At 62.7% G+C, this 14,291-nt stretch overlaps 2 protein-coding genes across 2 annotated transcripts in view; one reads left to right on the top strand and one right to left on the bottom strand.

The window, feature by feature from the left end:
- Positions 1-4,960, top strand: part of MAN1B1 (mannosidase alpha class 1B member 1) — a 25,679-nt gene extending 20,719 nt beyond the window's left edge. Inside the window, exons 9-14 of the mRNA XM_023536454.1 lie at positions 692-956; positions 1,450-1,640; positions 2,291-2,411; positions 2,957-3,154; positions 3,255-3,386; positions 4,100-4,960. Coding sequence (XP_023392222.1) covers positions 692-956; positions 1,450-1,640; positions 2,291-2,411; positions 2,957-3,154; positions 3,255-3,386; positions 4,100-4,303 — 1,111 coding nt within the window. The 3' untranslated portion in view covers positions 4,304-4,960. The remainder of the gene's footprint in view (positions 1-691; positions 957-1,449; positions 1,641-2,290; positions 2,412-2,956; positions 3,155-3,254; positions 3,387-4,099) is intronic.
- A 1,004-nt stretch (positions 4,961-5,964) lies between these two features.
- On the bottom strand, positions 5,965-9,631 carry DPP7 (dipeptidyl peptidase 7). The gene is made up of 13 exons (XM_011369907.2): positions 9,477-9,631; positions 9,293-9,406; positions 9,073-9,212; positions 8,821-8,984; positions 8,509-8,644; positions 8,348-8,429; positions 8,089-8,255; positions 7,814-7,874; positions 7,347-7,465; positions 7,091-7,247; positions 6,871-6,935; positions 6,453-6,523; positions 5,965-6,328 (listed from the first exon to the last, which is right to left on the bottom strand). The coding sequence occupies exons 1-13, from the start codon at positions 9,556-9,558 to the stop codon at positions 6,175-6,177; spliced, it is 1,512 nt and encodes a 503-aa protein (XP_011368209.1). The 5' UTR covers positions 9,559-9,631; the 3' UTR covers positions 5,965-6,174.
- Positions 9,632-14,291: the final 4,660 nt, after the last annotated feature.

The following is a 14,291-nucleotide window of genomic DNA, read 5'->3' as shown; positions in this document are numbered from 1 at the left end:
GCTGGCGCTTTGTAGTCGGCTCTGTGCTGGTGACATTGTGGGGTCCCGACCAGTGGTCTCCCACGGTGCTGCAGCGGCCAGTGGATCTGTCCTGAGAGGACAGCTTGGGCGGTGGTGTGGACCCGCGGCCACCCTAGGGTGCGAAGGGGTGGGCACGCGCTATGTGGACGAAGGCAGTGTCCGTGTTCGTTGTCTGCTAAAACGTTACCCTAGTGTTCAAAGTGTCTGTCAGTGCTGTCCTGTCAGCGGCATCACTCGAGCGTGAACTGAACGTGGGGTACTTCTGGCCTCATCTTGCAGTCCGTGAGTTTTTCTCTTTTTCCTAAATTGAAATATGATTCACGCATGAAGAAAGGCTGCTTTTTCAAGTGCTTGTCACGGTGTTCTCACGTTTCATCATTGCAGTAGACAGCACCCTTAGTGGTTCTTCCCGTGGAAATGCAATCCCATGAAATGGGATGTCTGTGTGGCCTGTGTCACAGCACAGTGTCTAAGGTGCACCATGTTGCCGCATACGTCACAATCTGCTCTCTCGTGGCTGGATGATGCCCTGTTGTGTGCACGGACCCCGTGCAACTCACCCATCCACCATGTATGGGTGCCGGGTGGGCCCCGACGTGGAGTGTGGGGACAGTGCTGCCGTGAGTGGGGCCCAGCGGTGCACAGTGGTCCCCGTTTTCCGTCTTTAAAGGCCTCACGTCTTGACTGGGCATTGTGCTGTGGAACCGGCTTCTGTGCGGCCACCCGTGTGCATGCCGCGTGGAGGCGCCGTGTCCCTGGCCCATGTGCTGACGCGCATGGCGGTCTCGGTGGTTTCGAGGGGGAGGCAACTGCGGCACGTGAGGTTTGCTCGGGAGCTGCTCCCGCAGCCACGCGTGGCCAGGTCTTTGCCCCCGCTGGAGATCGGAGAGAAAGGAGTGGCAGCGCCCCCGGAGGCGATCCGTCAAGGGGGCCATGTGGGTTGGAGACCAGGGACCACCCCCTTGGGTAGGGCCCGAAGTGCCCATGAGAGGGGCACAGGCACAGGGTGCTGCCCCGGCTGGACCTGCAGGAGGGGAGGCCGCTCGGGCCTTGAAGGGTTGGGGCCAGCAGCCCTGGGCTCAGCAGTCACGCCTCCTCCTCTCCGGACGCAGGGCCTGAGGCCACACTGGACAGGGGCTCCTGGGACCATGGTCAGTGGGTCCAGACACAGCCCCAGTAGAGCGGGGGCTGAGAGCCACCAGGAGGATCAGGTCACCTGTGGTCAGGGCCTGTGACGAGGTGGCCACATCTGGGGGACAGACTGCGTCACTGTGTGGCATGGGGCTGTTCACAATTCCCACGGGACCTGGGCACTGAGGGCGGCCTGGCCGGGACGCCGGCCTCTGCTCTGCGGGATGGGGTTGGTCCCCGCGTGGGGGCCTGGTGGAGCTCTCGCCCTCGCTCACCGGCCCTCCCCTGTCTGTCTAGGAGGCCGTGGAGGAAGTGACGAAGCACGTCCACTCCTTGTCCGGGAAGAAGGATGGGCTCGTGCCTATGTTCATCAACGTGCACAGCGGCCTGTTCACCCACCGGGGTGTCTTCACGCTGGGCGCCCGGGCGGACAGTTACTATGAGTACTTGCTAAAGCAGTGGATCCAGGGCGGGAAGACCGACCAGCGGTGAGGCCACCTCTGCCGCCCGCCTGTCCCGGCCCTCGGTCAGATCTCAGCGGCCGGCTGGGCCTGGGCCCGGCCCCTCCAGGGCGATGTGCTTCCCGGCACAGCGCCAGGCAGGGCCCGGGGCCTGGGGGTGCTGCTGGGCGCCGGCTCTCTGCCTACTGTCCTCTCGGGTTGAGGGGTGGCTCTGGCCGTCCCCTCCCTCGCAGCGGTAGAAGGGCCTGTGTCCTCCCTCTGCTCTTTGTCCTGCTGCTCAGCACGTGCGCATTCTCAGGTAGCACTGCAGCAGCTCTGGGTATCGTTTGCAAAGTGCACGTAAAGCCTCGTGCGGGATCGGGGTGGCTTGACGTCTGCAGCCCGGATGTGGCTGTGACCCGGGCCCCTGGTGGTGCAAGCTCCAGGTCAACCCCCAGGGCGGGAACAAGACCGTTCAGGGGCTGGCTGAAAAGGAGGTTCTGCTCGGGGAGCAGAGGGCTGTGCCCTCGGCCCTGCAGGCTGACCTGCCACCGCTGCCCTCAGCTGGTGTGGTGCTCCCCAGACGGGGCCCGGCCTCCCGGCTGTTAGCGTGTGAGCAGCAGCTCCGAGTCACGTGGCTCGACGCTGGGGTTTTGTACCCACTTGGCCCGAGCAAACAGGATCTCCTGGTCTTGCAGGTTACTGGACGACTATCTGGAGGCCGTGGACGGAATCAGAAAGCACCTGGTGCGCAGATCGGAGCCCAGCAAGCTCACCTTCGTTGGGGAGCTCGCTCATGGCCACTTCAGCGCCAAGATGGTGAGCATGTTGAGCACGTGCCCAGACCAGGCAGGGTCGGGGTTGCTGCACGTCCACTTGTCCTTGACCCCAGGCTCTTGAGCCTGGCCGAAGAGAGAAGGGAAACTGGCTAACGAATGTGAGGTGTCGGAGGTGGATGTGGGCTGCACAGCCCGGGCGGGCCCAGGATTTCGGGGGGAATCAGCTGTGACGTGCACAGGCACCTCCCCTGGCCCACTGCCTCCCCTGCCTCCCCTCCCCAGGGTCCCTGTTCCCTCGCCCACCTCCAGCCCCCTGCGTCTGGTGCTCATCGATGTTTGAGGGGTCGGGGCACCTGGCACGTGGGGTGGTCTTCCACCCGCCTGTCTGCCTGTGCCGAGCCCCGTGGACTGGGCCTTAGTTCAGCTGCTGCCCTCCTGCCCTGGTGGCCGCCACCAGGCTGCCCTGCTTGCACCCCCTTTGCTGCTTGGGACTCCTGGGGACCTGGGGGCCTGGCGTGGCACGGGCCAGGGCCAATCCTGTGTGGCCTGTGGCTCAGCGGTGGTGAGGAGACCCTCCGATTTCAGGACCACCTGGTGTGCTTCCTGCCAGGGACGCTGGCTCTGGGCGCCCACCACGGCCTGCCCGCCGAGCACATGCAGCTGGCGCGGGCACTCATGGACACCTGCTACCAGATGAACAGGCAGATGGAGACGGGGCTGAGCCCCGAAATTGCGCACTTCAACCTGCAGCCGCAGAAGTCTCAGAAGGACGTGCTAGTCAAGGTGAGCCCCGGGCGGTCCGTGGGCGGAGTGGGGCGGGTCTGGGGAGGGGGCGGGGCTTGCTGGTGCTGGGGGTGGGGCTCACCCGAGCCTGCGCCCCCAGCCTGCCGACAGGCACAACCTCCTGCGGCCAGAGACGGTGGAGAGCCTGTTCTACCTGTACCGCTTCACGGGGGACCGCAAGTACCAGGACTGGGGCTGGGCCATCCTGCAGAACTTCAACACGTACACGCGTGTGAGCACCCACCAGCGCCTTGCTGGCACCGCCAAGGGGGGCAGGGCGGGGCAGGTGGGGCGACCTTGCCAAGGCCTCCAGGATAAGCTGCCCTGTGCTTCTGGTGGTGGAGGGCCCGTGGGACCCAGGATCTGGGCCGGGGCGTCCCTCTGTTCTTTGTTGAGGGACCAGCCAGATGGGCAGGGTCTCTGTGGTGGCTCGCCATGCACAGAGTGTGTTGCCCTGGGTCCTGTGTGGCCTGGGCAGCCCTCACCCTGATGACCCCGAGACCACTGCTCCTCGGGGTGGGCTCTGCGACCACAGCGCTCAGGGCTCGGCCGCCCGTCTTGCTGCCTGGCCACGGCTCAGGGCAGGTGACGTCTGCTCAGGGCACTGCCTTGACTCGGCCTCTGCTCTGTGGAGTGTCAGGCGTCGGTCGCACCTGTGGGGCGATCTCAGGGTTGTCGTGAGGCCCCCACAGGGCTCCAGAGGCTGGTCACTCGAGGGCAGCTGGCATTGCCCCATCAATCTCTGGAGGGACCACAGTGACCTCTAGGACAGCCATTTCCCTCGTGGACCTTGGGGTTCTCTACCCCAAGCCCTGCCCTGGCCGTGCGTGCTGCAGTGAGGCGGGAGCCTGGGGGCGCCTCGGCTGGGGTCCTGCCGAGGGCGGAGCGTGGGGTGGTCAGCAGGCTGTGCCTGCCACCGTGACCCACGGTCTCTGCCTTCGCCAGGTCCCCTCGGGTGGCTATTCCTCCATCAGCAATGTCCAGGATCCCCACGATCCACAGCCCAGGGACAAAATGGAGAGTTTCTTCCTGGGGGAGACGCTGAAGTACCTCTACCTGCTCTTCTCTGACGACCCGGCCCTGCTCAGCCTGGACGCCTATGTGTTCAACACCGAGGCCCACCCCTTGCCCATCTGGGGCCCTGCCTGAGGCCGCGGCCCCCACGTGGGCTGCCAGGCCTGTCAAGTCAGCTGGGCCCTGGCCCTGGATGTAGCCCCCTGCTTTGACCTCAGCCGTGTGGTGTCCACCCCGCTGGCTGGATGCTGTTCAGGCCGGGCTGACGACAGGCCATCAGGCAGCTGGGCCAGGACATCGGGGCCTCGTGAGGTGCTGGGGCGGCCGCTGGGCTCCTGTCCGTAGTCCCTGTCAGGGACGAGGAGGAGGAAGCCAGCACTGTGGTCCAGGGTGGTCCAGTCTTCCCCCTCCTCCTCTCTGAGAAGATTCCAGCCATGACTCACATTCCTGACACCTGGGCGCACTCCTGTCCACCGACGCAGGGGCTTCGTGGGGGTCCTGGGGCCACCGTGTGTCCCCAGACCCCACGTTGTGTTCAGAGACAAGAGCTGAAGGGACCCTGGGATGCAGCTGGCCTCGGGGTCTCAGGCCTGTGGACGTGCCCTGACCGAGGTCTCAGGTGTCTGACCTCACGGGGACCTGGCCTCCTGGCTAGCTGTGGTGTTTACTTATTGGACTCAGGGACTGTCCCCGCCCTTCAGGGGTTGGGAGGGGCAGGTGGCATGGTCATCCTGCTCCCAGGCCACCGGACGGAACGGGCTTTCCGTCAGGATAAAGGTGGATTCGCTGTAAGTGGTGTGGCCGAGTGCGTGGTCTGTTTCCCGAACATCTGGTGGAGGGGCGGGGCTGGTGGTCTCGCCCTCGCTGTCCGCTGGGGCAGCGTCGTGCTGTCCCCTGCAGGCGAGAGACTGGGAAGTGGTGTCAGCGCTGTGGGCGGGTGCTGGGCCCTGTGGTGCCTGGCGGGGCAGAGGACAGAGGATGCCCAGGCTCCGGTGGCACGGTGGGTTCTGCCTGCCGCGTGCTTTGGCACTGTCTTCTGTGCTGTTGCTTGTGCTCATCCCTTAGGACTGGCCCGGGCCAGTTTCCAGAGAAAAGACAATCCCTGGGCCCTGGCCCGGGGTCCCCCGCCACCTACGACAGGTGGCTTGGCAGGTAGGACAGGTACAGCTCCCTCCATGTTAAACTGGGAGCCCACCGCCGTCTTCATTTCTATAAGATCCAGGTCCCTCAGGAGCCAGGGCCTCTCCAAGCACCTCTGCAGAGATCTGGGCTCCATGGCAGCCTGGCCTGTGGTCCGGGTGTGTTCCCTGCTGGCCCCCACACGTGGGTGTTGTGGCGGCCGCCGACAGGCTGCCCTGCTTGCACCCCCTTTGCTGCTTGGCTGTCAGCTCTGCACGTCTCGTGTCTGGAACGGCTTGCAGAGCCTGCTTCAGAGACTGCCTCTCGGCCTGCCCTGCACGGCCCCTACGGCCGGCGGGCACGTCGTGCTGCCACGGGGCCCATCAGCAGCTGCGTGGCAGGATCTGGACAGTGAAGGTCCAGCTCAGACCCACTGGGAGGTGATGCCTGAGGCGCTCAGGAAAGAAACTTCCCCGTGCCCCAGCAACCCCCAGCAGATGAACTATGAGCAGTGACGGGGTGCCAGGCCACGGCCCCTCAGCGGGCCCCTGCGGGGACACTGGTGCAGTGGCGGTGGTGACAGGTTGGCCGGGAGGGAGGGCGCCACCCAGGTGGTCCCTCGTGCTTTGGTGTCGTGGTTCAGCTGGCCATGTGAAATGCCACCCCCAAGCAGCAGAGAGGATTGAGGTTTGTTTTATTGACGCGTGGCGGACATGGGAAGGTTGGGCCGCGTGCTCACTGTCACGCTCCTGCACGTGGACCACAGCCGGGACGAGACAGGCTTGGCTGGGCCACCAGGCCTTCGGTCAGATCCTCCCTCGTGCAAGGTCCCCGCACCCCATGACTGAGCTGAGGTTCAAGTGAGTGGGAGGCAGTCCCCGCTGGTCCTAGGTGGGAGTGCGCCCCTCAGCTTCTGAGCCCCCTTTCCGCTCCTGCTGCAGCTGCTGCTTATGCCTGGCTGCCGTGACCCACTTGTGGATGACGGTGGCCTCCAGCTTGCGTGCCTCCCTGACAGACATGGGGTCTTCCGGGTGGGACGCTCTGAGGAGCAGGCATAGGGGGCAGGGGGCACTCAGTGGGGCAGACAGACAGCCTCTCGCCAAGCCCACCCACATTCAGCATGGGACCAGACCAGGCGAGCGCCCCTCCCAGGCTGGGACCCCACCTGAGGTCCAGATGGTGTGCTCCCCCGTGGATGGTGATGGCCAGGACCGACGCACTCAGGTTACTCCGAATCTGTGTCAGCCGAGGACATGCCATGTGGGGCGCGCACTCCAGGCCAGCCAGCCCTCCAGCCCGCCCACACGTCCCAGCTGCGGGGCGCAGCTAGAGCAGTGACTTGAGACCGCGTAGCCTGGCTGGTCCCATCGCAAAGGACAGGCTAGCCAGAGGCCAGTTCCCATAAGTCAGGAAAACCAGAAGGGTAGGGGATGGGACAGTGAAGCACAGAACTCAAGTGTGGACATCGGCAAAGGCAGGGTGGGGTCCTTAAGATTCTGCAAAGCCACAAGGAGAACCCCGCATGGGACACTGTCACCATCTGAGACGGCCCCAGATGGTGGATCAGCCCCGCCAAGACTCACCCCGCCCCCTGCCCAGGGGTCCAGGTCGCCGTTGGAGAAGATGATGTTGCTGGCTGCTCTGAGGTCTGAAAGGAGCACAGTGAGTGGCAGGGTCTGGGCACGGCCCGAGGTCCTGGCACCGTGGGGTGGATCAGACTCCAGCTTTGCCGCGGGCGTGCAGACCGCCGAGCCAGCTCTGTGCCAAGGGAGAGACGTCGCCCCACCCGACCCCAAGCCTCACCAGCGCCCCCAAAGTTGGTCAGCAGCCAGTCCCGCCGAGGACACACGCCCCACGTCTCCTGGCAGTACTGCTGGCGGAGGTCCTCAGTGAACTGCAGGTCAGGGAAGATGTCCGTCCGGTTGTTGCTGGAGAAGGCCAAGTTCATCTCGGTGCAAGCCTGTAGGAAGCCCACACGGCCGTCAGGCCACCTCATTCAGTACCCCCACCCCTAAAAGTCCCAGGCGCCCCATACCTGGTAGTTTCAGGCGCCCCATACCTGGTAGTCCCAGGCCTTGGCGTCGGGGCCCAGGCCGCAGCCTGTGGCGTCTGCACAGGCCTGGTACTGCTGGTAGATGTTGTAACAGGGCTCCGTGCCCGAGGAGTTGTACAGCAGCCCTGGGGGACGGAGGCGCTGGGACCAGGGGCTGGACACCTGCCCCACCCTCTCAGCGGGGCCCCGCAGGCATCAGGGGCCTGGCATCTGATGCGCTCAGCGAGGCGGAGTACCTAGGGTCTGTCCTATCAGCTCTTGCCCACCCTGCCCGAACCTCCCAGAGCTCGTTGGAGCAGTGACCTGCAAGCTGGGCCAGGAGGGGTGGCAACTTCCCAAAGGTGATGGCAGGGTGTCATGGGCCCAAGAGCCTGCTGGGCTTCCTGCCCCCACCCATCCTTGCCCACTCCTCAGGCTGCCAATGCTGCGTTCCCCCCACGTGCACCCCGCCTGCGGCTGAGAGGCAGACGCACCTGCCAGCGCTTGGAGCCCCCTGATCCTGTGGGTCTCGCTCAGCAGCCGTTTGCAGCCGACCTGTGGGTGCCGGGGGGCACCTGAGCAGGAGGTCCAGTGGCTGCCTGCAGCCCCTGCCCCGGCTCACCCGCCCTGGTCCCTGGCCTGCAGCCCCTGCCCCGGCTCGCCCACCCTGGTCCCTGGCCACAGCATGGTGCATGGCCCTCGAGCTGGCTGGCACTGACTGCCCCAGGGCAGCTGGGCCCCTCCCTGTCCCCTGGAGCGGGGGCCTCACCTGAACGGGGTTGGCAGGCAGGTGCCCCGTGAAGTCGGTGGGGTATGGGTAGTTCAGCATGGCCAGCATGACGAAGGCATTCCGGGCAAACCCGAAGAGCTGGGCCAGGCTCTTCCAGTCCGTGACCAACTGGCAGGTACCAAACTCCCGGCTGACTTCCTCGTAGGCTGCAGGAGGGGACAGGACAAGAGCCGTTGGAGGTCACTGGCGCTGGGGGGGCCGGAGCGGGGAGCCCAGGGGCAGGGTGCAGCCTCCTCACCTCCCTGCAGGAACAAGTCCTTAATCTGCCGAAACGCGTCCCGCACGCCCTGGGCACACTCGGGACTCTGGTTCTCAAAAATCTGGAAACCAAGCGGGAAGGTGGTGGCTGCAGCTGCCACCGCGCCCGGGCCGCCCGGGTCCCTGAGCCCTCGCACTCACCACAGACAGGTCCCGGAAGAACTGGTGGGAGTCGCTGAGGCCCGCCACCGACACCACGGGCGCACTGGCCGCCAGCGCGCCCGCCACAAGATGGGGGTACTTCATCCTCATGTAGGCGCTGAGCATTCCCCCGTAGCTGGCGGGCGCAGGGTAAGGCTGTGGCGTGCCCCCTGCGGCCCCAACCCCCGCTTCCCCCCCGGCCCTCCCCGCCGGTGCCCCAAGAAGGTCTAGAACGTTCGGGACCCACAGAAATTCCGGCCCTCCAGCCAGGTGCACCCTTGTTCCTGGAGAGGAAGGGAGGCCAGGGCCCACCTGCCGCCGAAGGTGATGGCGGGGACGTCCCGAGCCTTGAAGTCCTGCTGCAGTGACCGGAGCAGCCTGGCGAAGTCGGCCAGGGCCTGCTCCACGGTCAGCAGCTCCGTGTGCCCGCGCTGCGTGGACTGCTCGCCGAACGGGAGCGACTTCCCGTAGTACCGCTGTGGGCGGCAGGTGGACATTGACCCCGCGCCCCCCGCCTGTCCCCCTGCCCGCCAGCCCCCAGCCCCCGGCCCGCCGGGTACCCACGTGCTCCGCAAACACAACCAGGGCCTCCTGCTGCATCGCCAGCTCCAGGATGAACCTCGAGTTGTTGGCAAAGAACCACACATCCCCCTCGTTGCCCGTGTAGAAGAACAGGGGCCCCTCGCCCCTTTTCCAGAACTTGTCTGTTGGGTAGAAGCAGAATGGGGGGGTGGTGAGGCATGAGACAAGCCCCCCAGGGCCGGGAGCCCCCAAGCAACCTCACCTGATATCAGGAAGCGCTGGAGGAAGGTCTTGTTGCCAAACCTCTCGAAGTTGAAATGGTCCAGAAGCTGCTCGAAGTAGTCCTCCCGGAAGTTGGGGTCTGGGTCTCTGTAGGCTGGAAGGCACGATGCTCAGCGGGCGCAGCCCCCAGGGGATGGCGGGAGGGCCCACGGGTCGGTACTTACCCCCCGCCTCCAGGCCCAGCGGCCCCAGTGCTAGCAGCAGGGCCCAGGCCCAGGACAGGGCTGGCCGGAGCTGAGGGCTCATGCCTGCTTTAGCCGGCGCGAGCGGGTCATGTGACTGACTGGGTCCCCGTCACGTGACATCTGGAGCTGTGAGCAGGGCTGTCTGTCACTTCCTTCTCGTTAGCGGCTTCTGTGTCTTTCCGTCCAGTGCTGGCAGCCACTGTGTCACCACGGAGACAGTCACCATAGGGACACGTGAAGCCAGGGCTCTAGGAGCTGGCGCTGGCGCAGGAACTTGCGCCCGGCCACCTGTCCTCCATCGGCTACTGCTGAGGCGCCGGCCTGCCCCGTGCCTCCCCACTGGTCCTCCAGGCTGGTCCTTCCAGCCAGGTGCCAGGTGAGCACGTCACCAGTACCCACCCAGGCCCTCCCCGGCTCCCAGCCCCGTGGGGGAGGGGCAGCTCTTGAGGGCAGGGTCTGGGAAGGCCACCGGAGGGGGCAGGACTGGTCTCGGGGACATGGCGGTGGACGCCTGAGGAGGGAGCTTGTCCACGCAGCAGTAAGGGCTACGGGGCTGCGGGGGTGGGGCTGGGTGGGGAAGGGAGGGATGGGCTGAGGCCTGGGCAGGGGGCCAGGGATCTCTCCCTCCCCCTCAGGCCTTCCCTTCCTGGGCACCTGAGTGAGCAGGGCCCCAGGAGGTGCCAGTGTCCAGAGGGCTGGGGAGCCACCGGTCCCCTGGCATCCACTCCGGGGCCTGAGAGTGGGGTCAGACCTGCAGAGCAGCCCCCCACCCCAGGGGGCCCCGCCAGTCCGCACTCCCCAGACTGTTTCTGGCCAGCATGACCCTGGGCCTCTGCCTGGGCTGGGGTGCTGGGCCCTGGCCGCAGCTGGGGACCCCAAGGCCCCCAGCCAGGCTGGGGCTGAGCGTGAGGACTGGCTGCCCCCACACTGTCCCAAGCCTGTCACTGGGGCAACCAGCATGGTGACAATGACCATCATGTCATACCACCCCATGGGCGTGGTCACCCCATGGTCACCCAGTGCCACACCACAATCACCCCACAGTCCCTGTCCCCATCCCCGTGTCCCCGTGTCCCCCATCCCCGTGTCCCCATGTCCTCGTCCCTTTGTCCCTACGTCTCCACATCCCCATCCTTGTACCCCTGTGTGCCCACGTCCCCGTGCTCCACTGTCTCTGTCCCTTTGTGTTCCCGTCCCTGTGTCTCCTACCCTGTGTCCTCGTGTTCCCCATGCTCCTGTGTCCCTGTGTGCCCACCCCCCTGTCCCCGTCCCTGTGTCCCCGTGTGCCCCCCCTGTCCCCGTCCCTGTGTCCCCGTGTGCCCCCCCTGTCCCCGTCCCTGTGTCCCCGTGTGCCCCCCCTGTCCCCGTCCCTGTGTCTCTGTGGCTCTGTGTCCCCGCCCCCGTGTCTCTATTCCTATAACCCCATGTTCACCATGTCACGTGCCTATTCCTGTGTGCCCTCCCCCATGTCCCCGTTTATGCGTCCCCATGTCCCTGTGTCCTCGTCCCTGTGTCCCCATCTCTGTGTCCCCATCCATATGTCCCCCTCCCTGTGTCTCCGTGTCCCCCTCATATCTCTGTGTCTCCAAGTCCAAATGTCGCCGCGTCCCTGTGTCCCTGTTTCTGTGTCCCCGGGCCCCCACCCAGGGTTGCCTGACCTGTCTAAAGTAGAGAGGGCGAAGGCCAGGACAGGGGACGAGGACTGGCAGCCCCTCCCCAGACCGCTGCCGCTGCCGTCGCCCTCTGGGCTCGGGAGCCTGACCGCAGAGCCGCTGCGTCACCCCTCCGCGCCCTGCAGGTAGCTCCTCCGGGCCTGGGGTGGTACCGGGAAGGCCCAGAGAGGGCATCCTGATCCCCTCTCAGACTGTCCCGCCACACCTGGCGGCCCTGCGCATGGGGTGCATCTGGGGATGCAGAAGCCCTCCCCACAACTTCCTGGGGCCATTACTTTTGGGACACAGTTGGGGCCTGATCCCCGCTCCACAGTCCACAGATTTAGGGAGCCTGGTCCCCCACAGCCCACGGATTTGGGGAGCCAGGCCTGGTCCCCACCACCACCTGCTCCGCTTTTAGACCACAAGGCTGCCAGCGGGGGGGCGGGGGGCCCGGCAGGCCTGGCGCGCTCAGCCCCGGCCCACGCTGCACCCGTGCAGAACTGGGTCCTGCCGACCACTTGTAAGTTGGGCGGCCCTAAGTGCACCCACGACGTTGTGCAATGCTGTCTGTCTCCAAATGCTTTCACCATCTCAAACCGTCTTCACCGTTTACCCAGCCCCAGGTAACCTCCAGTCCGCGTTCTGTGTCGTTGACTCCGCCCCCTCCAGACACCTTATGTACCTGGAGTCCTTTGTGATGGGCTCTTTTCACACGGCATGACATCCTCAAGGCCCAGCCTCCTCGTAGCAGGTGTCGGGACTGCCTTCCTTTTTAAAGGTAAGTAATATTTCGTCGTGTATAGATACCATATTTTCCTTATCCATTCAGCCATCAGTGGACATTGGGTGGTTTCTACCTCTTGGCTGCTCGGAGTGATGCCGCCGTGAAGGCGGGCGTGCTGGCCTCGCCGGGAGACCCCGCTCTCGTCCCCATGGTGTGGCCCCGGAAGTGGCCTCGCTGGGGCACATGGCCACCCCATGTTTTCTTTTTTGCAAAACCACCACACCAGTTTCTGCAGCGGCTGCCGCGCACATTCCGGCTGGCAGGGCGCTATGTTCCGCTTCTCCGCGCCTTCGCTGGCACTAGCCGTTTTCTGCTGTCCCCATGCGTGCGAGGTGCTGTCTCGCTGCAGTTCTGATTTGCGTTTTTCTAACGATTTGTGATGTTGAGCATCTTTTCATGTGCTTATTGGACATTTATATATCTTCCTTGAAGAAATGTCTATTTAGGTGCTTTGCCCATTTTTAAATGGGGGTGTGGGGGGATCCCCAAGTAGGTCCCAGTGCCCTCAGCTCTGACCCATGCTGCACCTGCGAGGATGACTGTGTTCATTTGTGTGTACATTATAGATAATATATTAATGTAGCCTTTTAATAAAGGGGCTCTTTTTGTTCATTTCTCTGTTGAGTTTGTTTTTTGTTGTTCGGTTTTTTTTTATTGTTGTCATTGACTTTTAAAAAATACATTCTGGATATTAAGCCCTTGTCAGATACGTTGTTTGCAAAAATTTTCTTCCATTCTGTGGGTTGCCTGTTTACTTTGTTGATAGTGTCCCTTAGCGCACACAAGTTTTTATTTGGATGGAGTCCAATTTGTCTATTTCTTCTTTTGTTGCTTATGCTTTTGGAATTTTATCTAAGAATCCACGGTCAAATCGAGGTTGTGAAGATTTACCCCCTTTTAAGAGTTTTATGGTTTTAGCTCTTAGAGTTATGTTGTTGATCTGATTCGAGTTAACTGTATCTGGTGTGAGGTAGGGGTCCAACCTCGCTCTTTGCTGCGTGTGAACGTCCAGTTGTCTCAGCACATTTGTTGAAGACAAAGTTCTTTCCCCGTTGAGTAGACTTCCCACCTTTACAAAAGTCCATTGGCCACATGGGCACGAGTTTGTTTCCAGACTCACGTCCAGCCCCTTGCTATGCATGTCTACCTCGAGGCCAGCACCACGCTCTTTTGAATGTTGGCCCTTGTAGTAGGTTTTTATATGGGGAAATGTATGTCCTTCAACTCTGTTCTTCTGTCCAAGGTAATTTAGGAAAGTCCAGGCCCTGAACAGACAAGCACATGGAAAGATGCTCAACGTCCGTGACCATTATGGAAACGGACATCAGAATCGCGGCGAGGTCTCACCTCGCACTCGTGGGAACGCTACTGTCCCGCTGGCGGGGCGTGGCGACCTCAGAGCCCTGTGCACGGTGGTAGCGGTGCCGCCGTGATGGAAAGCGAGGCCGTACCTCAAAAGACCAGGCATTGAAATGTCTTTATGGTCCGGCGCCTCCAGGTGTCGGTGAACTTCTACAGGTGTTTTTACACCACGTGCATAGCACTACTCACAGCAGCCAAAACCTGGGAGCGACCCAAGTGTCCATCAACAGAGGACTGGGCATCCTTGTAGCGCAATGCCACGCAGCCTTAAAAAGGGAGGAGCCCGGACCCCACTGCCACGTGGATGGGCCTGGAGGGCACGGTGCTCGGTGAAACGAGCCAGGCACAGAAGGACAAATACCATGCAACCCCAGGATGTGAGGTGCTCAGAGTAACCGAATTCAGACGCAGGAAGTAGAACAGAAGGGGTTCTACTTCTGTTTCATAGGCCTGGAGTTCCATTCTGCAAGACAAAAGTTCTAGAAACGTAGTTCACAGTGATGCTAATGGACTTAATACTACAGAGCCTTATGCTGCCCAAACGGTTAAGATGGTGAATTTTATGTTATTAATTGTGTTTTTACCACAAACAAACAAACAACAACAGAAAAACCCCGAGAAGCAACAAAAGAAAAAAGCAGTTTCACAGAAACAGGAAGTAGGTGGTGGGGCCGGGGCGGGGGAGGGGTGAGAGTTTAATGGGGACAGAGTTCCCATCTGGGAAGATGAGAAAGTCTTGCAGGTGATGCTGGTGACAGCCACGCACAGGGTGACTGTGCCGGATGCCGCCGAGCTGTGCACTCACCCTGGTGAAGACGGTCGATTTTATGTCATTTATATTCTACCACAATTTAAAACATTTTTAAGAAGCATTCTGGGTAAACACTTCCGGTTTTGACCTTCACTTTACATTCATTTTATTAATAAATATTGATAGGTATTTTTTAAAAAGAAAAGAAAAGCAGGGAGTCTGGAGTGGCCCACCCAATCTTC

This window comes from Pteropus vampyrus, unplaced genomic scaffold, assembly GCF_000151845.1.
Source record: "Pteropus vampyrus isolate Shadow unplaced genomic scaffold, Pvam_2.0 Scaffold157, whole genome shotgun sequence".
Classification (NCBI taxonomy): Eukaryota; Metazoa; Chordata; class Mammalia; order Chiroptera; family Pteropodidae; genus Pteropus; species Pteropus vampyrus.
The sequence above is the reverse complement of the archived record's forward strand: the minus strand, read 5'-3'. Positions and strand labels throughout refer to the sequence as shown.